At 42.5% G+C, this 23,306-nt stretch overlaps 1 protein-coding gene across 1 annotated transcript in view; it reads left to right on the top strand.

Annotated features, from left to right (window-relative positions):
* ITIH5 (inter-alpha-trypsin inhibitor heavy chain 5) overlaps positions 1–23,306 on the top strand; it is a 78,200-nt gene that overhangs the window by 38,672 nt on the left and 16,222 nt on the right. The window contains exons 6-9 of the mRNA XM_033100724.1: positions 142–311; positions 1,039–1,155; positions 20,297–20,465; positions 22,207–22,516. Of these exons, the coding sequence (XP_032956615.1) occupies positions 142–311; positions 1,039–1,155; positions 20,297–20,465; positions 22,207–22,516 (766 nt within the window). The remainder of the gene's footprint in view (positions 1–141; positions 312–1,038; positions 1,156–20,296; positions 20,466–22,206; positions 22,517–23,306) is intronic.

The following is a 23,306-nucleotide window of genomic DNA, read 5'->3' as shown; positions in this document are numbered from 1 at the left end:
TATACGATAACATATCTCTTGTATTGTGATGTATTATCAGTACAAAGTCTAGGAAGTTCATATGGAATACAAACCTTTATATATACAAACATACACAATGTATCTGTTCAGTTATTAATCATGCGTATATCTTGTTTGCAGGTGGTGCTAGGCTGCCTCCTTCTACTGTTGTCAACCAAAATGAAACTTTCGCCAAAGTCTTTTTTAAGCCTTCTGTGATACAACAAGCCAGGATCGCCCAGAATGGCATTCTGGGAGATTTCATCGTTCAATATGATGTCCATAGGGAACAGAGCATTGGAGACATCCAGGTAAGGGGTTCGTTGTTGATATTTCATGTTCGTTGCCTGATTCTTCTAGTTAGACTCAGAACTGGGGTTTCCAGTACTTACCTAAGGGTGACAGAACTTTGTGAGTCTTAGGAAATTTGTTTTAACTCCAAATGTGTCTCCAAGGAGACTACTGGTGTTCCCTGGCTGGAGGCTGAGGGTATCTATTTACTGCTTCAGTAATCTGGAGAGCAAACGAAATCTACAATTTTCTCTGTGATGTTTTAGATGAAGTTAGAATTTTACCTCTTCTTCATTTTTAATTAAGAGAGACTGGTCCCTGGCTCATTTCCCTTTAGCTTTTATTGCTCCAGGGACAGGGTCAGAATAGTAAAATGTATTTTTGTGCATCCAGTATGTAGATAACCTTGACGTCTCAACTTGTAAGATGCTTGGTAAAAACCAGACAATGAAGGAAGCAGGATTCCCAAGTGACAAGGGGGCAGAAAGGGATGGATAATTTAAACTGAATTAGTCAACATAATCAATAAATTTTTAAGGGATGATTTTATCCTTATACAGATTAAATTAGCAATTCATTCTCTTGGAAGGAGCAGCACCATAGATCCTTTTGCCCTGGGTGTGGAATCAGCCCCTAGACCCCATTTCATGCTGTCTTTGACTTTTATATGTTCCATGGGCTGTCCGTTCTACTTAGTTTTTCTACCTATTCTGGGTGCTACCGTTTTTCCTTTCTCTCCACCCCCAGGTTCTAAACGACTATTTTGTGCATTACTTTGCCCCCAAAGACCTTCCTCCCTTACCTAAGAATGTGGTGTTTGTGCTGGACAGCAGTGCCTCCATGGTGGGAACCAAACTCCGGCAGGTGAGTGAGTGCCACAGGGCCATTTTTCCCTCTCTCCTTTGCCGGGGACAATGATGTTCTCTGTGGGTAAAATTCAATTGATGCCAAATGTCTGCGTTACCCTTCAGCTATTCTGCCTACAGAGGACATTCCTGAACTGATTCAGTTAAGCCATTGATGTTAAGGGAGCAGAGGGACATGTTATAGAAACACCTTGAAGTAAAGTGGGCTGAGAGAGTGGGTAATGTTGAGACAGGACTGCACTGAGGGTCACTCAGCAACACCACTGTGGATGGAATAATTCTGTTCAGTAATGAGGTCCTTTGAGAACAATGGCAGGCAATTATTGGTACCCCCCAGCTTATCCTTAGAACAAAGGATTTGTATCTCAATAATTCAGGCCTGATGTTCTCACAGTATGTAGGATGAATCCTAAAATTCTAGGGATGGGAGGGACAGTAAGGGTCTATGTAGTGTATACTGAAAAGTAAGTTATCCCCAAAACATTACTATTTACACTTTTTTCTTTTTTAACAAACCACTGGAAAAAGCTATGCTTATCTTACTCTGATATCCTGGCTATCAGAAAGTTGCATTTATAATATATTTCCAACTCACGTAACAGAAAACAGCTACTGGGTGCCAGACTAAGTAACATCTCCACATCCATTAGAAACTTGGCTCTCTTAGCTTTCCTTTCTTAACTCATTATCTGTTTTTATCAATTAATAATAAATATGTGGTTTAATGAGGAACAGGTATCTCAAACCTTGTAAGGACCCTCTGTTTCACCTGTTTCCACCCCTAAGTCTCACCCCACAGACACTTGAACCTGATTCTAGCTAATAAACTATTGGACATATTTTCTCTGTTATTACTTGTGAATGGTCTCTTTGGCCATTTAGATTTAAAAGTCATGTAGTATAGAATATTGGTCTTTTTTTCATGGCATTTAATTTTTCTTCTCTTCAAAACAGTAAAAAACAAAAAATATCCAAAATGTGATATAAAGATTAGCTTTAACTATTTTGTTTCAGAGGATAGCCAAATATAATTTCTCATTAATACAGGGGGAAGGTAACCTCACCTGGTAAGTCAGCTTCCTTTAGGTCTTCAACATCACTTTCCTGTACAGAAGTCAGCCTGCTGACTCCTCTATTTTTACTGCTTTTCTTTCCTTTGACATCTCTGATCTTCCATCTGAGATTACTTTTTCTTTTGCCTAAGGAACAGTCATTAGTATCTTTTTAAATGTGGTCTGCTGGTAAAGAATTTCTGATTGTTTATCTCTCTTAAAATGATTGATTTCATTCTCATTCTTTAAGGATACTTTTCCTGGTATGGAATTCTAGGTTGGCAGTATTTTCTTTCAGTCCATTAACAATAGATTCCATTGTCTCCTGGCTTCCATTGTTGCTGGTAAAAAGTCAGTTAGATGTTTAATTTGTTCCTCTAATGGCAACTTTTATTGTCAACTGCTTTTAAGATTTTCCTTTGTCTTTAGTTTTCTGTAGTTTTAATACAATGGTTCTAGGTGTGAATTTCTTCTTATTTTTTTCTGCCTGAAGTTCCTGGGACTTCATGAATTTGTGGACTCAGCAGAAAATCCTCAACCATTATTTCCGATATTGCTTTGGCTAACTTTTCCTTCTGGGATTCCAATGTTAGATTTTTCTCTCCATGGTCTCTATGTTTCCAATGTGCTCTTCTATTTATTCCAACATTTGCCTTTCCTTAGTTCACGCCAAAACTATCTTCCAGTTCACAAATTCTCTTTTCAGGTATGTCTGATATGCTGTTAAACTCCTCCATCAGGTTATTTCAGTTGTTACATTGTTTTAGTCTTAGAATTTCCATTTAGTTCTTTTGCAAATCTGCTCTGTTGCTTTTTAGAATGTTCGGTTATTTTACAAAGTTTTTAATGATTTTTTTCCTCAAGCACAGTAAACATAGCTATTTTAAAGTCTGTATGCCATCATTCCAAATTCTGGAGATGCTTAGGAGCTGTTTTTATTGTTTCTCATTTTCTCTCCTTGTGTGACTTGTTGTATCTTTGATTGCATGATGTACATTATATTAAAAATTGTGTTTGTAGAAATAATTTGAGGCCTAAGATGATGAATTATGCCTGTTGAGAAAGTTTAGATTTGTTTCTGTTAGGTAGGTGCCTGGGGACATTACAGTCTAGGATCACTTTAGTCCATGTTTTCACGGCTTGAGATTTTTCTGGGCAGCCAAAATGGCTCAAAGTTGGATAACACAGTTCTTTCAAAAATGGGTTTATTTTTATTTTTCATAAAATGTAGTGGGTTTACCAGAGCGCCTATCCTTGGTGGGCTGTGGACTTCAACTTTTGGCCTCAAGACTACTAAATGCTCAGTCTCTCAACACCTCTTTCACCTTGACAAACATCCCTTAGACAAAAGTGATCCCCGATACTGAGCCCGCCTCTTAACATTTTCATCTTCTCCCAGATGTTTTTTCTCATGATTTTGTTAAAGCTCTGATACTCTCAAGATTATTTACAAATAGACATTTTGTTTAGCTTTTAAAATTGTTCTCATTGGGAAAGTTGGATACAGATTACCTGTAGGTTTTCTTTATGGGCACCATTTCCCAAAGTTTTATTCACGTATAGTGAAGCATTATTTTCGTTATTGATGTTTGAGAGATCACACAGCCTTTCTATATTTATGAAGTACCCTGTAAAGTTCTTTGCTCTACGTACTCCAAGTTTTTAAGTGCCATCATTGGCCAAGTTGATTTTGTGACTTTCTTGGCTGGATAATAGGATATTGACAGAAGGATAATCATTGCTTCTTTTGAGACCACTGTTGAACACAGAATGCAGCGTTAATTAAGTCTTGTATCTGACCTAGTATGATAATTGCCATTTGGATTTTGAATCAATTAACAGCTCCTGAGTGGGTGCCATATGAGTATACTAGTTTTCTTCATGTGTCTTGTTAAATTCCTATATACCTATAAAGCTTCAGCATTTTTTTTTGTCTTTAAGACAATGAGCTTCCTGAGGGCAGGGTTTGGTTTTCCCCTGGCAAAACATAACTTGATGAAGATATTGATGATTAAAGTTACTGCAACCAATCTGAATTTGTGTTACCACCAAATATTTTGTAGTTTGATATTTTTACTTACCATAAAAAAACTATATATATATTATTAAATATATTATATTTTATATATATATATATATTAGGTATTCTTTAAAGGTCTGTTTTCAATGGCCACACGAAAGCACTATTCTATAGGTACTTCTATAACAATGGAAATGCTCTATATCTGTGCTATCCAATGTGGCAACTACTAGTCACATGTGGCTGTCAGCACTTGAAATGTGATTAGCAACTAAGGAACTCAATTTTTAATTTAATTTTAATACACTTAAATTTAAAAAGCCACATGTGGCTAGTGGTTACCATAATAGACAGTTGAAGAAAATTTACTCACTCTACGACCCATGAGAGACTTTTAAGTTCTTTTCTTTCTTTCTTTCTTCTTCTTCTTTTTTTTTTTTTTTGCTATTCTTGACAGCATTTGGATGATTGTATTCATGTAAAAGTCCTTGACCACATGCCCAATCGTTTTCTTAAGTTAGATTCTTAGAAGTGGAATTACTGGGGCAAAGAATACCAACTCATTTGTGGTTTTTACAGATATTTCAGAAACATTTTCTAGAAAGGCCATACCAATTTATAATATAGATAACTGTTACCAGAGTAGGAATTCAAAATGGATTAAGCAGTTAAAAGTAATCAATGAACCACACTCCAAAATATGTAAGAAAATATATGTGTGTATTTAACTGGTTTTGAAGTAGGAAAGGACTTTGTAAGCCTAGAAGCAATGAAAGTAATTCCAAAGGAAAAAAATAAGTAAACCTTAGCTATATAAAAATTCTCGACTTTTGTTTTAAGTAAAAACAGAATAAAAGTGAACAAAAGATGGAAAAAATATGCAGCAAAACATTTTTTCTTTAATAGATAAAGAGCAATAGGAGTTTATCTTTAATATATAAAGAGCAATTCCAGATCAATAAAAATGAATCCTGTATAAGAAAATGGGCAAAGAATATGAAACAATTTAGAAGAAAGAAGTAAGAAGATTTAAGTAGATTATGAAAAAGTGTCAATTGTACGAGTAACTAAAAAAATGCAAATTTTAAAAATACTATTTTTATCTTCATATTGTCAAACTTAAATAATGTAAATTACTTATAATGACAGTTTCTATAGTATGCATTTGCAGAACTCAACAAAATTATAATATTTCGACTATTTCCCAATAAACACTAAGAAACACCAAAACAGTAAAAGGCGTGGTCAGTTCTACTGCATCTTCACACAAAGGCCATCAGTCACCCTAAGGCCACAGCAGCTTGCAGCACTCACGTCTTCAGATGCCTGAGTCACTTCAGAGTTTAACCTCAAACCTGGTCCATTCCAGTGCACAGGGTCTCCTTCCACTTTTGATGGGAGAGCTATCAAGAATTTTCTTAGTAAATAACCCCCAGAAAGGTAATTCCTTCCCCAAAGTGTGTAGAGAAAACCAGTTAACCAAATCAGGGCTCCTAGACTTACCTTCATAATAATTTGGGCACTTCTTAAAAATGCGGCTTGGAATACTTTCAACATGCTAAGGGTATCACACGTACTATTGAATAAAAGAATATGTAATCTTTACAACAATTTGGTTGTCATTCCCATTTTACTGATGAAAAAAACTGAAGCTTTGCAAAGGTAGATAAACTCAGCTAGTAAATGGCAGGGCCAAGCTTCAAAGCTTGGTATGACTGTGAAACCCATGAATCAAACCGTAATGCTACGTGTATGGTGTCTCAGTGCAAGTAGCAGTGTGATGAGGCAGCACTCTGCAATGACAGACGTACAAATGGCGCAGGGCCAGTGCAGTGTGACATTTCAAGGCTGCATTTCAGAAGGAAGGATTCCCTTGCATTGTGCAAGGGCAATGTAATGATAGATGTCACTCCATTTGTAATTCCCCCCTCTTCCTTCATTCCTGGATATGAAAATCCCATTCCTGACCAAGCACTGAAAATCTGGCATGCACTCTGCTGGCTTCTAAGATACAGCATGGCCTCTTTCCAGGAGAACCACCCAAGAACAGACAAACACATGTCAGAAGCCTCTAGGTAATTTCTACTGCCCATCGCTGCTGCCTCCAGCGGTTTTGAAAACCATTGACTATCGTAGAAGCTCTCAGCTTCTCTAAGGACACAGCTCTGAGTGAAAAACTTAGTTGGCTCTTTGCAGCATCTCATACACAATATCATGTCCACGGGTGAGGAGGCAAATCACAGAAGCACAGGGCTTTCATGATGTGTCAGTGGGTTTGGCAACAGCAGACATTTGTCACAAGTCCCCTCAAAGTCTATGAAGGATCATTCACTCTTATAGTGGATATTCTTGGCTCCTCTCATCTCTGATGGGCCTGAAATACTTCCCTGTCCTCATCACTAGGTAGACCACATCATTGGTGTGTAATAATTCCTTGAGCAATTTATTTATAAAGAATTGTAAAGATTATTGAACCTTAAAATATATACACGTTGAAGGATATATCAGTACCTTCCAGTGCCTGAAGCTGCGTGCCTCTAGTATTTTCTAGTTCTGGTTTCAGTCCCAGTGGAAATGTGAGCCCGGAAGTCAGGACTTAAGCAGCTTGGGGACAGATACAGACCTCTCTCCTTCAGCCCCCAGGTGGCTGACACATGGCTCGGCTGTTTTCTCTCCCACGTGCGTTTGCTTACCAATGTGTTGAGTGATAGTTCTGGTGCTAGGTTCAGGCAAGATTTCTGCCTCCCAGTTGGAGTTTGTAAAACTTCTCAGTGAGAAGGGGAACTGAGAAGAGCAACAAAAAATTGTGATCAGGGCAGACCTTTTTCTTGTTCATTGCATGCTTGTAGCATGGGCACCAGCAAACACACATGCCCTCGGGAACATTAAGGGAAATGTATGTCTAGTATTTAATAGATATTTGTCCTCGATCAAGGTCTGCATGTTTTTCTCTGTCTTTTCCCTAATCTATATAATTAGATTTTCTACTTTCACCTTCATATTAGGGAGCTTGGCTAAGGGACCCTCTTTGGCAACCAAGCAGTGACTAATGAATGTATCATTTACCAGATGTCTTTCATGCTATAAGTTTCACAATTCATTTTCATAATCGGTGCCATTCTCTGCCAATCCTAGACTTCCATTAGCTTTTGGAAGGTTGTCTTCCTTTCTTCATTTAATTTAATGCATAGTTTTAGAGGGTAAAGAACAAGCATAATGTTTCTTATCTGTAACTGCCAAATTTAAATGAGGGGAACTGTGAACTGATAGCCTGGAGAACTGACATCTGAATGCTGCTTATGTTTCCTTCATTGGCTTATTTCATGCTTCAGCACACCAGCTGCTTCTTCACTGTCCAAAATTGGGCTTCCAAGAGCAATTTGGATGTTTTATGTGTCACCTTATAGGCAAATAGTCTGTAAGCTCCACAGATTTGGGGACCATCGTGTTTTTGATCATGATGGTACATATTCCCAGCTCTTAGCACTGTACAGGACAGATAGTAGATTACAACTTTCACTGCAAAACATACCAGCACATACATATTAAGTGTAGTGTGCATTTTTAAGACACAGTAGCTACCGTTGAACGACTAGTACATATAAAACACTCTAAGCATTTGACATACATTTTTCATTTCTTTTAGCAATCCCGTGAAGTAGACGTTATTATCCCCATTTTATAAATGACAAGGTGAGGGGCAGGAAGGTGATGTAACAACGCTGGAGTTGTAAGTAGAAAAATTCAGAGTCAAGCCCAGCCTACCCCACTCTAACGCTCTTCACTGTAACGTTCTTCACTGCTAGACAGTAAGATAACTTGAGACCCCCTCTCAAGCTTTCAAGCTCTGTGTGTTCTTATTGCCAGGTCACGTGATGTGGCATGCTGCCCGTCTTGGGTGACTGATGTTCGCTGCCCCAAGAGGCCTCAGCCAGCAGCGTGGTGTGGTGAAAAACCAATGGAGCTGTTCTGCTCTGATGCATAGAATTAACTATTGGTGTTTTGTTATTGAACTTGAAGCACACCTTGGGCACATGTGGGGATGCAGACTTCTTTCCCCTTTACCGTTTGGATTGGTTAGGCTGAAGGCAATCATGGCGCAGGTGTAGAGTGACGGCAGGTGGGTGGGTGACTGTGCGGCCCAGTGATGTCTAGTGGCACATTCATTCTAGCTGTCCTCTTTCAGAACATGTGATCTGTCATGGCTCGGTGGTCTAGACTGATGACTATTTGGTGTGTGGCAGAGACCATTTCAGATAGTGTTTATTCGCATCTACTTAGCTGCCCTTAGCCAAACACTAGCAGATGTATTTTAGAAATGCATTGCAAAACAGACATCTGGGACTTGGGGTGGTGAACAGAAAGCAGTAGGGAAAACTGCCGTTTTTTGACTCTGACTCAGAATATGAGGAAATAAATGATGGGCAGAGGACACATTTTTTCCCCCAGGCCACCAGTGAAAAGTTGGACATTTTCTTTTTAAGAAGTGCTGTTAAATGATTATAATATAGATAATTTAAAATAAATTAGAGGTATCCACTACAATTTTTTGTTGTTGCGGCAGTGAAGATTTACCCAAATGAGGTCATGTTTAACATTTTCTGAGGATCTCTGAATGAAGGCATTATATGGCTCTCTTAGAGAGAAGAAATGAACAATATAGAGCTTTGAGTATTCCTGCACTATCTGTTCGGTCTGCAGGCCTTGTTCCCAGCTTCTGAAAACATCAAAAAGCCTAGCTTCCTCTTTCAAATCACTTCCTAATTTTGCACTCAAGGGTGGAATGGAGATTGGCAGACTTTCTCTGTAAAGGGCCAGATAGGGCCCAAAAGGAAATTTTGGCTACAAGTAACAACACGATAAACACTGTAAATGAAAGAGGATTAAGTAAGATAACAAATATGGAAGTGCTTATCGGAGTGTCAGAAAGCGGTGTCATTCCTGGGTTGGCATCTCCTTGGCTGGCTGATCGAAACTGCAGACGTCCCCTTCTCTTGTTCAGGACACCCGACTCTCCCTCAGGATCCCATCTTGGCTTTGACTCCAGACTTCAGATTCTCAAAGAATGCAATAACTATTGATTATATGCTCTGGGAGAGGTACTAGGCATAGGGATGCAAAGATAAGTAAGGCAGACAGAGCCTTTTCTCTCGAGAGGTCCAGAGGAGAAGGAAAGCCATGTGAAAATCGTATGCAAAGTGCTACTATAATAGAGATACAGGTAAGCTGCAATCAGGGTGCTGATCAGGTGTTTTTAGGGATGCAATAGGAGGTGTTGAATCAGACCTCCTATCAGAGGAGGGGATAGTTGAGTCAGTCTTAAAGGTCTTTAAGGAGTTAGTCACGTGGGTGGGATAAGAAAGGGAGAGAGAGATGGATAGCATGTGCAAAAACGTGGAGGTGGGAGAAAAGCATGTACAAGAAAAGCATCATGCTTTAGTTAAGGACCTTAGAATTTTGCTGGGGAAAGAAACATGGGACAATCCCATGTTAACCAAATTCATCATGTCACGTAGATAGTGGAAAGGATTTTAGGGACAGGAAACAGCTCGAGGTAGTCAACAAATGGTTAATGGTGGAGGTGACAGAGGAACTAGACCTTGAAGATGGGATACAATTTTCTTGGCAGGAAAGGAGGGAGTGAATTCTTGGTTGGGGGAAAACATGTAGAAAGGCATGAAATAAGAGTGAATATGTCATAGCTGGAAGGTTCTGGTAATATTTTGAATTACATAACTTGAAAACCATCCTGATATGAACATTTAGAGGCAGATAAATTGTAGCGAGTCTTTTAAGTGCATGACTGAGCTGGTAGGAAAACAAAAAGCCACAGATTCTAAGACTGAGAAGGGAACAGAGAAGTAAAGTGGTGAGGACCCCAGTTACGTGACAGTTTCCCCAGGAGAGATGCCAGTCTCCACGTCCTGGGGCCTGAGGTTTTGATGCCCATGTGTCATGGCGATGAGAGCTTGGGCTCCCAGCATGGGAAGTTGAGTCTGAGATCCTTGCATGGAGCTGGTTCTTCAGTTTTCTTAGTGGGCAGAAGAAAACTCCTGCTTGTATGGACCCTTGAGCTCTCCAGAATCAATCTCATATCGCAAATAAGGATAAGTACAACCAAAACTCAAAAGAAAAAGTAGCCACAGATTCTTCCTAACCTCCAACAATTAAGTTGATCTGGGTTTTGAATCTCTTCCCTCCTGCAAGAAAAAGCCCACTTTCTAGTCTCCCAGTGTCTTGAAAAGTATGGAAAGAGGGAAGGAGACGCAGGGGTATCACCTTCTCCCTGCCTGGTGGAGGGTGACTTCACTTCCTTTAAGTATTTTCTTACACCTACAGTCTTCGTGTACTGATACGCTGCTTACTTTTTTCGTAATTGTCCACTGTTTCCTATTTAGCATGGTGTTTTCACAGCCTCTCCATATCTTTCTGTTATGTTCTTGATGTTTGTCAAGGCACATCCCTGGGGGTGTACAGTGAGTGGCATCGGGTACACTTACCCCAGGGGAGCAAGAATCATGAGAACTCAGATGTAAGGAAAAGTTGAATGGGTGAAAGGACAGTCAGAGAGTCAAACACCAAAAAAAGAAAGAGAAAGAAAGAGAGAGAGAGAGAGAGAGAGAGAGAGAGAGGGAGGGCGGAACGGAGGGAGAGAGAGAGAGAGAGAAAGGGAAAAAGAAAACAAAATCTGTAGAATCCAAATATGCAGTTGGGTAATATAAACTTCAGAATTCCGACCAGGCACTGGGGACCAACAAGTCAATCATGTTGGTCAGTAGATGTGACAGAACATTGCTGAAGGACACCAATTGCAAAGGAGATCTGTAAAGTTAGGTGAACTTCTCTCGGTCAGCATCCTTTTCTTTACTTCCTGTGAGAGCAGGAAACCATCCCTGCAGATGACCACCTGGAGCCTACAGACAGAAGTGATAAGGCTAGATTCTTGGCCAGAGTGACAAGTATGGGACAGACAGTGAGGGCAAATCCTAAGGACTAACCTTCCACATGAAGACAAGTGAAAAAGGACTCTGTTTTGAATCTTGAGTTATTTACACATCAAACATGAAAAATGGATGTGCTTAGTACGTCCTAGAGAATCAAAGAAGTGTTACTGGCTAAGAGCTTTTTAGAAAGCTGTATAATGACATTATTAGGTAAATGTTTGATACATTTGTCAAAGCAAAGTCAAAACATTAGGTAACGAATCTTAACATTAGCCAGAACGATAACACGAGAGAGTTTGCTTCTCAAGTTAGAATGATGTTATCCAAACACAGAGACTAATGATATTTAGTTATGTTTACATTGCAAAAAATGTTCTAATATCTAAACTGATTCAGACACTTTTTAAGTTAAGGCTGAATTTAGCCAGAATTTAGTCTTTAATAAGCATTCTCTTTTAAAACCAGTCCTGAAGCAATATTGGTAGCTAGATCCAAACCTTTACTCAAAGGTGCTTTTCTCTTGCTTGGAAGAAACAAGCATTTTATATTTTTAAACAGATTGGGTAAACATATGTAAATAGGTAATCAGAACCAGAGTTGCAATATAATCTAACACAGTATTGCATTGACAGAGCATTTGAAATTAGAATTTGAACAGTAAGTGAAATTATAATAGCTTTAAAATAATATATTTTAAAATATAGGAGGCCTATGATTTTGCTTAATTTAGGAAATACACTATTCGTAATAGTGTGAACATTAAAACGCAGAGACCAAAGAAAGAGCGTTTTCTATATTTAAGTTCTAGGTGAAATTTCAAGTTAATATATAGCTGTTGACTCAACTGTTTGAAAATATTGGGAGATATGATGTCTTCTATCCTAAATTTTCCATTTATATAAATAAAGCTCATGCGTTTCTGCTCCTCTTCGAAAAGAACATTTTGACAAATAGAAAGAGTTTGTTTCTTGCAACCAGATTCCTAAAATATGACTGAGACACCACACCTTTTTTGGATACCTTATGTTTCTTATAGTTTAAATTTTTTATTGTTAACATAAATTCTATAATGTGGTTCATTTCAGGAGATATTTATGGCAGAGTGAAAACAAGAGGGAACCAGGCGTCATGTTGTCATTAATTCTCTTTATGAGTTTACACAACACCTCTTGAAGTGTACTTATTCTGTAGTCAGTGAAGTAGCATTATATTTTAATATTTTGGTTTTTTCTCCGAAGCTAATCTGTTGCTAGATTTTTAAAAAAGGTATAGCAGTGATTTAGACACAGATATAGAAAAATGGTCTTTCTCACTCGATTTATCACCTTGTTTCTAAGGTTGGGATTTTTAACAAATCTGGTTAATTGATGGGTCTGTCATGACAAGATTTCCAAACACTTCCCTTCAAATCACTGAGAGACTTGTCACGTGTAAATATAAGGTTCTACTACTTTTTACAGAGTAAGTTTCTGTGATCTTGAAATGCTCCTTCTGAAACATAATTGATACCCATGGACTGGCAGCATGTCTCTGGTCTTAGCCAGACCCGGTGACTTGGGGCAGTGCATGTCTGGATGCCTGTGGAGTGTGCCGAGAGGTGCTGGGATGGCGGTCGTTCCATTCTCCTTATTGTGGGTTTAGACAGGTAGTGAAGGTTGCAGTGAAGATGTGATGTTTAAACTTTGATGGAGTCACAGGCTATGATTTGTTTTTGTCTAGCCCTTCAAGTATAATAGAACGACTACAGTCCATACCACCACCCAGGAACAGGACATCTTGGGCACTGAGGGCTCCCCCTGCTGGCACCAGGAAGGACTACAGGTTAACAGGAGGATAATATAGAGAGGTCTCCCTCTTCTCCCCACCAGTGTCTGTTATCTCCACCCGTCTCGGAAAGAGAGAAAGCTGACCCGTAGCCAAAGTTTGTACTGGATGTATTCCTTTTCCTAGTATCATGTCTCAGAAGCTTAGGGCTGTTTTCATGGTATGTATCTATGATCACGATTTTCCTTCATGGCTCAAATCAGACTTTTAGAAGGTCTTAGCGTTCATTGTTGGATTATTTTCAGCTGTTCATCATAGACGATTTTTCTCTTGGGTTCATTTAAAAGGACTGTGTGGACCGATGAGACAGAAAATGTCAACTCTGTGCTAACCATTTTAGAATGAGGCAAATGGCAGGACTGCTTAGGGGAACAGCACCACCATTCTGCTGAAAACACGGGATGGTTAATATCGAATACTCGTGAACTTGGGTTTCTTCTGTGATGTCATGGGCCTCCCTTGTATTAGGCCCAACAACCCAGGGTTTGTGGTACAAAAGCCTTTTGTGTCAGAGTTAGTTCCTTTTGAGTGTGGTTTGACGCAGATGCAGAAATATTTGAGAAAAGCTGCACCAAATGGGTACCCGGAAGGAAGTGGTAGCAAAGCATGGGCAGGCAGCTGGTTTTTCATGGGCTCCATTCATGTTTCCCTCTGGGGGTCTTGTTATGCAATGCTTCTCTCCTTGGGAAATGTTTCCTCACCGTTCCCGACACGGTAGTTAGCACAGCAGATCGCTTACCCCTTGGAGGCTGTGCCAAGAGCCCACAGCTGCTTAGGCTCAGTTTTGCAGGAAAGGGGGAGAGGAAGCTTCCAGCCCCTGGTTCAGCACAGCTTAACGCAGGGCCCAAAGTGCCTCCTGGACACTCCTGTCCCTGGTAATCGTGCTACGAGGGGCAGCGTGAGTGAAGAATGGAAAGGCGGCTGCATCTCTGGGGCCCAGCTCTGCTTCTTCCTGCAGACACCACTGGGCAGACTATAGAATTTGCTTTCCTGAAATCTACTAGCGAGGAGGACCAGGGCCAACCCTACTGAATGAATGGAGAACCTGAAACAGAGAGTTTATTTTTATTTGTTTATATCCCACCTTGTCCTTGAAAGACTTTAAATGGACAGAGATTAAAAGACGTACTTAATAATAAACCTACAGCAGAGCTAGAATTAACTTCTAAGACATTGTTTTCAAAGGAAATACCTTTCCCCCCTTATAACCCAAGGAAAGTACAAAGGAGAGGAATTCATCACTGTAAAATCGTTTCAAACAGAGCATAATCCCTAGTCGTTGTGATTGTAAACATCCAGGATTAAAAGGAATCTTGTCTCGTGCCAGCATTCAGGCCAAAGCACTTCTTCGCTACCTAAATAGTACAAGAAATAGGTCCTTTTCAGTTATTAGTTGCATTTGTGTACCGTTCTATCATCCTTCCGTCCAAACATAGCCTGAATGTTGTAAAGGTTCCTTCTGATTACGTGTATGGACTAGTGCTTGCAGACTGCCCCCCTCAGATGGGCGGGGAAAGCTTGCATGCTTGTTGCCTGTGGCTTGGTCCTTTCAGGAACGGTATATACCCACTGGGCCTCTTGCTAGCTGATCTCTTTAAGAATTCTGTTTTCCTCCCCAGCTAGGCCCTTATGTGCAAATTACCCTTCTTTACTTAAGCATAGGGTTTGGTTTTCCTGTCTCTTCCCAATTACCCTCTCTCCCCAAGATTTACTAACCCTTCCCCAATAGGCTTGCCCTCCAGCAGTGAGACGCAGAAATCGAAACCTGTCTCCCCACGTCAGCCCTGTTCTCGTCCCCACATAAAGACGAATGAGGATGGTAACTTGCTGAAAGCTACTCTTCTGGTCTCAAAGAGGAAATGTAGCTTTACAATGTCAGACATTTAGCCCTCCTTCCTAATCAGACCCATACCCCACTTATATTCATCTCCATTGAACTCTATGCAACATGTGTAATCATACATTTTATATGCTATTTTGAAAGATCTCCAAGGAAGACAATTCCACAGACTCCTATGGTCACCTATTAGCAAGGTCATTTTGGGGTACCATTACTCCAAGTGGTGCGTGTTGGGGTTGCTTGTCTCCAGCAGGCTGGTTTCTTCCCAAAGTACAAGGCCACTAGGGGGAGCTGTGGGGCTAGGGGGAGAAGTTCCAGGGACATGGCATGCTGGGGTATCCAGTATCTGTTCTTTCAGGTCAGGTTAGGTGGAAAGGGCGTTGGGGGCTCGGTGGTGACAATCCCAGTCCATCGCTTGCACTGGCAGGGCTACCAGCCACCATCATACACTCCTGGGTTTGGGAGGGACGTTAAGAGGAGGTAGTTCATCCCCTCATGGGATGCCCCTTGGCCTTCAGGGTAGTTCAAGCTTCAAACCATCTGTATGGCACATTCTCTGCCTTTCTGGGCTTCCTCTAATCTTTCTGGAACGTGCTTACCCTGTTCTCTGGACTGTATTCTTGGAAAAAGTTTGACTTGGTTTCTGTTCATCTGCAGCATGTAAACACACTGTGCAGAGACATCAGCGTAAGCCCACTTACATTTATTCTTCTACCTGAACATTGACCTTCTGCCTGCCTTGTAAGCCTGCTATAGAACGTGGAGTTCCTGGGGCCATCGGCCCATCTAAGGAGAGGGTAGGAGCCCGTGAAGGGTTAATGGCTGGTGGTGGCTGCAAGCATCAGTGGCAGCTTCTCTCCAGGACCCTTGGGATGAAGGCTGGGAGGCCACCCAAAAGGTCCTAATGCAACTGGCAATTGAGCAACTGTGAGCCCGCTCGCCTGCCTTCCCTTGGTTCATGTGAGGTCAAGTTGCAGCTGTGGCCTTACAAGGTCATAAGAAACCTGGAGTTGCTGAGCTAAGGGGAGGAGCGTGGAGAGGCTTGAACAACTATCCCTACAGCAGAATATCCATCACAATGGGGGAAATATCAGCAAAGGAGGTCTTTGGCACACTATTTAAGGATCCTTAAGGATGCCAGCAGCTAAACAAACAACACCCTTCTGACGAGCTTCCCCTTGTCCAAGCCTGCACGCTTGGTGGCTGGCCAGCTCGGAGCTCCAACAGGGAGCACTGCGGCTATTTCCAAGTGTCTGCCTTAGAGCTGGGCTCTCAGTGGCGTCTCAGGGACAGCCACTGCTTGCTGTTCTCCTGTCGCCTCACAGCTGTGGACTTCCCAACTTTCCAGAGGTCTAGACCCTTGGGCAGCGAATGACATCGAGCCGTCTGATGCTCGCCCTGGGGTTGTGTTGACTCTAAATGGACAGAAGGGTGAGGAGACACGGTATTGCCGGCATGCTGGCTAATGCCATCAGTGTCAACACTTAGGGCACTCCGCCCATGTCTGTTTATTGTAATATCAGATTTGTTTATTTTTACTTGAACACTCTCCATCAGTCAGCTCAATGATTCCTCCATATCGCTGTTCTTAGTCTTGTCTGCTGTGCGTTCTCAAGAACAGGGGCTGTGTCTCTCTTACTCCCTGTATGTTCACTCAGTGGAATCCCACCTCTCTCTCATTTGCTCATTCAACAGGTATTTACTGAAAGCCTACAATGTGTAAAGTACCAAGTTAGGAGGGTGGGAAGGGCCAGGGCCCAGCTGCCTTGAGGAGCCCTAGCTAGTGTGACAGATAGATAACTTATTCACCGTTCACTTACTCAGGAAACATGCACCAGGCGTCTATTCTGCAGCCAGACACTGCTGGGGATGAAAGAGAGAGTTAGCAAATGGAAAAAGCTCCTGCACTCAGAAGTGTAGAATTGAGTTGGACAGACAAGTAAATGCACAGATATGTAATTACATGCTTTCCGTACATGTTGTGGAGGAAAAGAGAGAACAGTGCAGGGAGGGGAGGCAAGAAGCACAGTCTTGGAAAATGATGTCTAAGCCCAGAACTAAAGTGGCTGTCTCTAGATGGGGGTGGGGGAGCTTTTGTGAGTTTTGTATGTTTTTATTCTGATCTTTTTTTTTTTAAGGAATATATATGTTTTTATATTAAGAAAAAATATCAAAGTAAAAACAATGTCTATTGCTAATCCAGGGCAGAGGTGGTCGCGCGCAGATTACAATCACGAGGATGTTTAGGAAGACGAGGGTTTGCAAAAAGAGGTGGAATGGCCAGGACTGGGTGGCTGAAGGGCACGAGGCTTAGGGAGACGGGCAGGAAGAAGGTGCAACACGATGTCCGGTTTCTGGCCTGGACCACCGGGTGGCTGGAGGTGCCATTCTCTAGGACAGAGAGCAGCAGAGGAGAAAAGGTTTGGGTAGAAAGGCAAAGCTTCAAATCTTCCACACGATGAATCTGAAATGCCTGTGGACGTGCAGGGAGAACTGGCCTGGATCTCAGGAGAGTGGTGAGCTCAGGAGCAGGTGTGGAAGTCATCTATCCAGTAATCGGGACCGGATGAACTCACGGAGGCGACGTGTGTCATGTGAGGGGGCCTGAGTAGGCATCCCAGGGTGGGCTGAGAAGGAGGCACCAGCAATCGCGAGGGAGGACAGGTCAGAGAGGAGGGCATCCAGGCTGGTGCCAGGAAAACCAGAGGCGAGCAGAGCGTCAAGAAGGAAGGAACCGTCATCTTGGTAGAAAACCTCCAGATACTGAAAAATGGCTTCCAGGTGGTGCTGACAGGTTTGGGGTATGGATTCTGCTTATTATCACAAGATTCTTAGACACATTTCCTGGGGGTGAAAGTCAGGGATGGGAGAGGACAGGAAATTCGGCTGCTAGAGTGCCTGTCCTCTGAAAAACCAGGAGTAATGGGACGGAAGGAGGAAATGCCCAGCACCAGAAGGAGAGGGCAGAGACTAGAGGGGGACTCTTAGACCCTGAATGAAAATAAGCCTCTCGTTGCCATTCTTTTCTCATGGAAGACCTGGGGATGAGGGTGAAGGGTGGGGGGATGGGACCAGCCTCTGTAGGATGAGAGGATGGATTTAATGAACTACGTTCATTGTTCTCGTCCTTGTGTGGATGCTTTCTGCAAGCATGTTATAGGAAATGAATCCATTAATTGCTGCCAGAAACGAAGTGAAAGAAACAAAGAAATAGACAGAGCCCGTCAACATGCACGGAGCTGGAAGGGGTCCCAAAATCAGCTGCACATTGTAAGGGTTATAACTCAGAGTAGGCCCAGTGCCAACAATCTTGGCGCTGAGATTCCACTGCTGCTCGTATACATGTGGGCCCCGGAGCCCGACTTGCTGGGTTTTCATCCAGACTTCCATGGGGTGTGAGGCGTAAGCCCTTCACACCTCAGTCACCTTGCCTGTAAAATGGGAATTTTAATAATCACTTTACGTCCTGTGGGTTGTGAGGATTAAATGGGTCCATGGCCTGAGCGTGTAAAAACACTGGCACTTGGCATAAGAGCTGGGGAGCAGAGGGCTCCCAGGGAATGCTAGCTGCCCATGCCATCATCATCATTAAAGTCTACTGCTTGCTCAACCTGGGGATGAAGAGATGGGAGAAAATGAGGTACAACTGTCATTCATTCAGTAAGGAGCCACCAGGAGAACGCTGGGCGAACATCTGTCTGCTCAGGAGAGAAACTCTTAGCTTACTAAAAGAATGTCATGTACAGATTCAAAAGTAGATATGTCCAGATTCATTTTCTAAAGTTCCTATGGAATTCAAGGGTTGGATGCTGAGATGTTAGAGTGAATACAGCTGAATGCAAGGTTGAAGAGTAAGACTAAAGCGAGGAAGAGGGACCATTCTGCAGGGAAAAGATAAAGAAACTGGGGCAAATTCGCATAGATGGAGGCAGAAGGTGCAGTGGGAGGGGGCAATCCCATCTGCAGCTGGTTATAAAGCAAAGGCAGAGAGTCATGGAATCTGGGAGAAGACCTACAGAATATGTTCAGGGTAACCATACAGTTCCTTACCACACGTCACTCTGCAGTCACTACTCCAGACTTTACTGATTCTCCTTAACTCTGCTTCCTCCCCGCACTGGCAAGGCAGAGTGAACACTTATATGACACACTGTGTGGCTGGCCCTGTGCTGAGTGCTTTCTATGAGTGCTTTCACCGATTTCATCCTTGTGACAACCTGATGCGGTAGCACTATTATTGTCCTACTTTTGCAGGTGTAGTAACTTAGGCACAGGGACAGGGGAAAGGTAGTCGGTGATGGGACTGACTACCCAGGGCCCCAGGGGCACACAGAGAGTAAGGGACGGCTCGAGGCTCATACCGAGACCGCCAGCTCTCAAGTCTGTGCTCTTAATCACTGTAAAAGCCACCAGATGTCGTTCTTGTGGCAATTATGTAATAAATGTCCCGTACTTCATATGCTGAATCTCTTTAAATGTCTAACAACAATGCTGTTTAGAGACAACAATACATGGTCGATTATTTTAGCAACTCTTGTCCAGGTTCCTAGAGCCTTCCTGTTTGTGGTTTCATACGGTCTTTTTCTTCTTTCCTCAAGTCATGTCTTTTGTCCTCACCTCTTGTCCCCTCAGCATCTCCACACTCACCCGGGTCACTTCGAACCATCACACCTTCTTTGCTTCTTTTCAGAATGTCCTCCCTAGTCTTCCAAGTTCTTTTAAGCCTCATTCTCAAACTCCTCCTCTGTGAAGCCTTCTCTTGCGCTCCAGCCCACAGTTTTCTCCGTCTTTTTTAATGCCTGTGGTATTCACTATTTGTACTTGTAATCTTCTAATTCGTGAAATGTCCATTTATTCATTCATTCATCCATTCACGAAGCTTCTCTCCAGCCCCTCCTGTGCGTCGGAAGTTCTCCTGCAAAGAGTCACAGTACACCAAGAGAAAGAGACCTAAAGCAAATAATTATTACTGAGTAGTCTGCACTTTATAACACAAGCGTATTGAGGCCTGTCCTAGTCTAAAGGAGGGAGGGATCAGCTGTCTTTGGAGGCTTAGAAAAAGTTTCAAATAGAGAATATAGTAGTACATCAGCTGGGTTTTGAAGAATGACTGGGGGCTTATTGGGTGAAAACAGTGGGGCACAGGCAGTGGGGAAAAACACTTCACGTCAAGAGAACAGCAATTGTGAGAACATGGGGGGCCTGATACACCACGTCTTACAAAAGCATGCGATGTTTCATGTATTAAACACCCACTTGTGTCTTGTATAAAATTGTCACATAGCTATGTCAGTTTTTTCAGTGAGCTGACAAAGTTCCTTGACGTTTAGCCACGTGCCCTTTACATAGCAGGCTGTTCATGTGAACCCTGAGCTCCTTCCTGGTGTGCAGGTTCCCAGCCAGGGGACATGTGGACTAATGTGAGCAGATGTGACTGTTTTGGTTTTGTGTTTGCCTAGACCAAGGATGCCCTCTTCACAATTCTCCACGACCTCCGATCCCAGGATCATTTCAGTATCATTGGATTTTCCAACCGGATCAAAGTGTGGAAGGACCATTTGGTGTCAGTTACGCCAGACAATATCAGAGACGCCAAAATCTATATTCACCATATGTCACCCACCGGAGGTAAATATGAGTCCTCCTTTTCACGTTAGCTTTGACGTGATTATACACAAGTAGCTAATTTCCCCCAAGAGGCGAGGATTTGAATGCTGAAGCTATCACAGGAAAGGCGATAACAGCTGAGAACTTTCCCAGAAGCTTATGTTTCTCTGAACACCAAATCTGTAAGTTCTCCTCTTCCAGGCCCCGAATGAAGATGGTCAGGTAAGTTATGAAGGGAAATACCTGATAGCGTTTGGAGCCTTTCCTGGTTTATCTCCCAGGTCCGGAACAATGAAGCTGTTTTTGTAAAATGTTTTGGGTGGGGAATTAAAGCCAAATAGATGAGTCAGTGTTTTGTGTGCTTGAGTCTTAGCACCTTAGAAAGCAGCAAGTGGAACTGCACAGCTGAACCCTTAGTCCCCTTGCAGGGTGGTCACCGGGAGCAGAGCAGGAATCCCAGGAGGTCTGGGAGATGCCGTAGATGGAAAGTGTGATGAGCTCTGAGTCTTTGCACACTTGGCTTGGGTATGGTGTCCAGGTGAGTGTGCACAGGAGAAAAAAGTCATAAAGAACTCTAGGAAAACTAGAGTATCAGAACAGTGTGCTAATGTTACCCGACTGTGTCAGATGTAAGGTCCACCAGCTCAGGACCTGTGTCTTACTCTTGCTCTTCTCTCGGTCACTAGTGTAGTGGACACATGATAGGTGCTCAGTGGACCTGAACCTGACCCCTCCTCCCGTTCTTAAAGGCCCTTTACAGAGACGCCATCTCTCAGAGTTGCTGTCTTGGTTAATTCTGCTTTCGTCCTCTGGAAACATAAAACGCCCAGTTCAGTCGTCCTCCCTCGGAGATTTTTCATCTTTCACATATTCGTTATTTCTTATCCAAGGCAAAGCTCTGATTTCCCAAATGAATTTCGTTTGGAACTTGATCTTGCTTGGACCAAACTGTGATTGGCAATGGGATTTCCTACCAGTCTCCACAGCAGTGTGGTCTGGGAACTGCTTTACTGGTTGATGGGAGAAATAAAAGATTCGATTTAATATTATAGCGATGATCTACAGCAGGGAATCGACAGGGCTGTCACGTCCCCGAGGGAAGAAACTCGTTGTGTCCCCTAGTTCCTAGCACAGTCCTTGACTTGTAGCGTATGCTCAACTGATACTTATTAACTTGAATTTAATGGTACTTCATACAATTAGAAAGTTATGTGGTGGTGGTGGTGAGGGGGGTGATAAAGCTGTAGAAAACAGTTGACGTGCATTACGTATGTTCTTTTAGAATCTAAACCTTAGAAACCTTCCTGGTTTTATTTTTTTCTCAGCACTTCATTGTCCCAAGCTCTGCAGGTGAACAGAAAATTAATCCACTGCTCTCACAGAAGTGTCACGTCAGGATTGGGAGCATAGATTCTGAAGCCAGATGGCCTGGATTTCAATCCAGCTCCCCTATCCATGAGTCATTTAATCTCACTAGGTCTCAGTTTCCTCACCTGTAAAATGGGGAAATAACAGAGTTGATCTTAGTATCAAATGAGTTAAAATATTTAAAGTACTTAGCAAACACTTGCCAAATTTCTAGACAGGCTGTGTGACCTGGAATCACCCTGTATATGTAGGTGACCTCTCTGCACCCCGACACTGCCACATGTCTCTCCTGCTCATGCTTGAATGGTTCTGCGTGATCTGTAGCCATGAATGTGCTTCCAGGTTAAGGAGGCATGTGCAGAGGCTTGAGCGGTCCTGTTTTGGTGTCCCACAGGCACAGACATCAACGGGGCCCTGCAGAGGGCCATCAGGCTACTCAACAACTACGTGGCCCACAACGACATTGAGGACCGGAGCGTGTCCCTCATCATCTTCCTGACGGATGGGAAACCCACCGTCGGGGAGACCCACACCGTCAAGATTCTCAACAACACCAAGGAGGCCGCCCGAGGCCAAATCTGCATCTTCACCATCGGCATCGGGAATGACGTGGACTTCAAGCTGCTGGAGAAACTGTCGCTGGAGAACTGTGGCCTCACCCGGCGTGTTCACGAGGAGGACGACGCGGGCTCACAGCTCATCGGGTCCGTTGTGTGTCTTCTCGGGACAAGGAGAGGATGTCAGGAGGGGGTTGAGGGTTGGGTTTCACGCGAGACTCAGACACCAGCGTGCATCTGACCGATAACTCATGACAGGGGGTGACGTCAGAATGGGTTTTGAAACCAGGCAAGTCTGGCTGCAAGTTCTGGCCCTGCTTTGTGACTTTAGGCAAGATTTTACGTTTCCTCATCTATAAAGTGAGGATTATGGCCAGTCGACAGAATTTGATGAGAAAACCTGTGTGCAGTATTGGCAGAGTGGCTATCAGGCGTTAGGTGTTCAGTTAGCTCTTCTGGTTATAATTGTCTTCTTGACATTTCAAAGCACTTGCTGGTATATTTACTCTAATTCCACCCTGTGAGTTAGCTAGGAGAAGCAGTGTTATCTCCATGCTGAATACTAGTTAAAATGATCTTATCTTTATTTGGAAGCAAAATGACCAGTTGACACTGGTCACTGATTATAGATATATATATTGGGGGGCAGAGAAGAAACTAGAACTCAGGTCTTCTAACTCAGTTTAGTGCCTTACCTCAGATATCATGTTGCCAAACATCAGGTATGACTTTGTTGTTGATTCAATGACATGCTAACTCCCAGGTCAGCATTATTGCTTTAACCCACCTTGTGGCATATACGAGGTATGACCAAACAATATGGAGAATGTTTAAATAAAAAAAAGATTATTACACTAAAAAACACATTGCCATTAATCCCCCTCAAAATACTCCCCCCTGCTTGAAACACACTTATTCCATCGTTCTTGCCACTTTC

The sequence above is a fragment of the Rhinolophus ferrumequinum genome (genome assembly GCF_004115265.2).
Source record: "Rhinolophus ferrumequinum isolate MPI-CBG mRhiFer1 chromosome 5 unlocalized genomic scaffold, mRhiFer1_v1.p scaffold_110_arrow_ctg1, whole genome shotgun sequence".
NCBI classification, from domain to species: domain Eukaryota; kingdom Metazoa; phylum Chordata; class Mammalia; order Chiroptera; family Rhinolophidae; genus Rhinolophus; species Rhinolophus ferrumequinum.
Note: the sequence above shows the minus strand (reverse complement) of the source record. Positions and strands in the feature narration are given on the sequence as shown.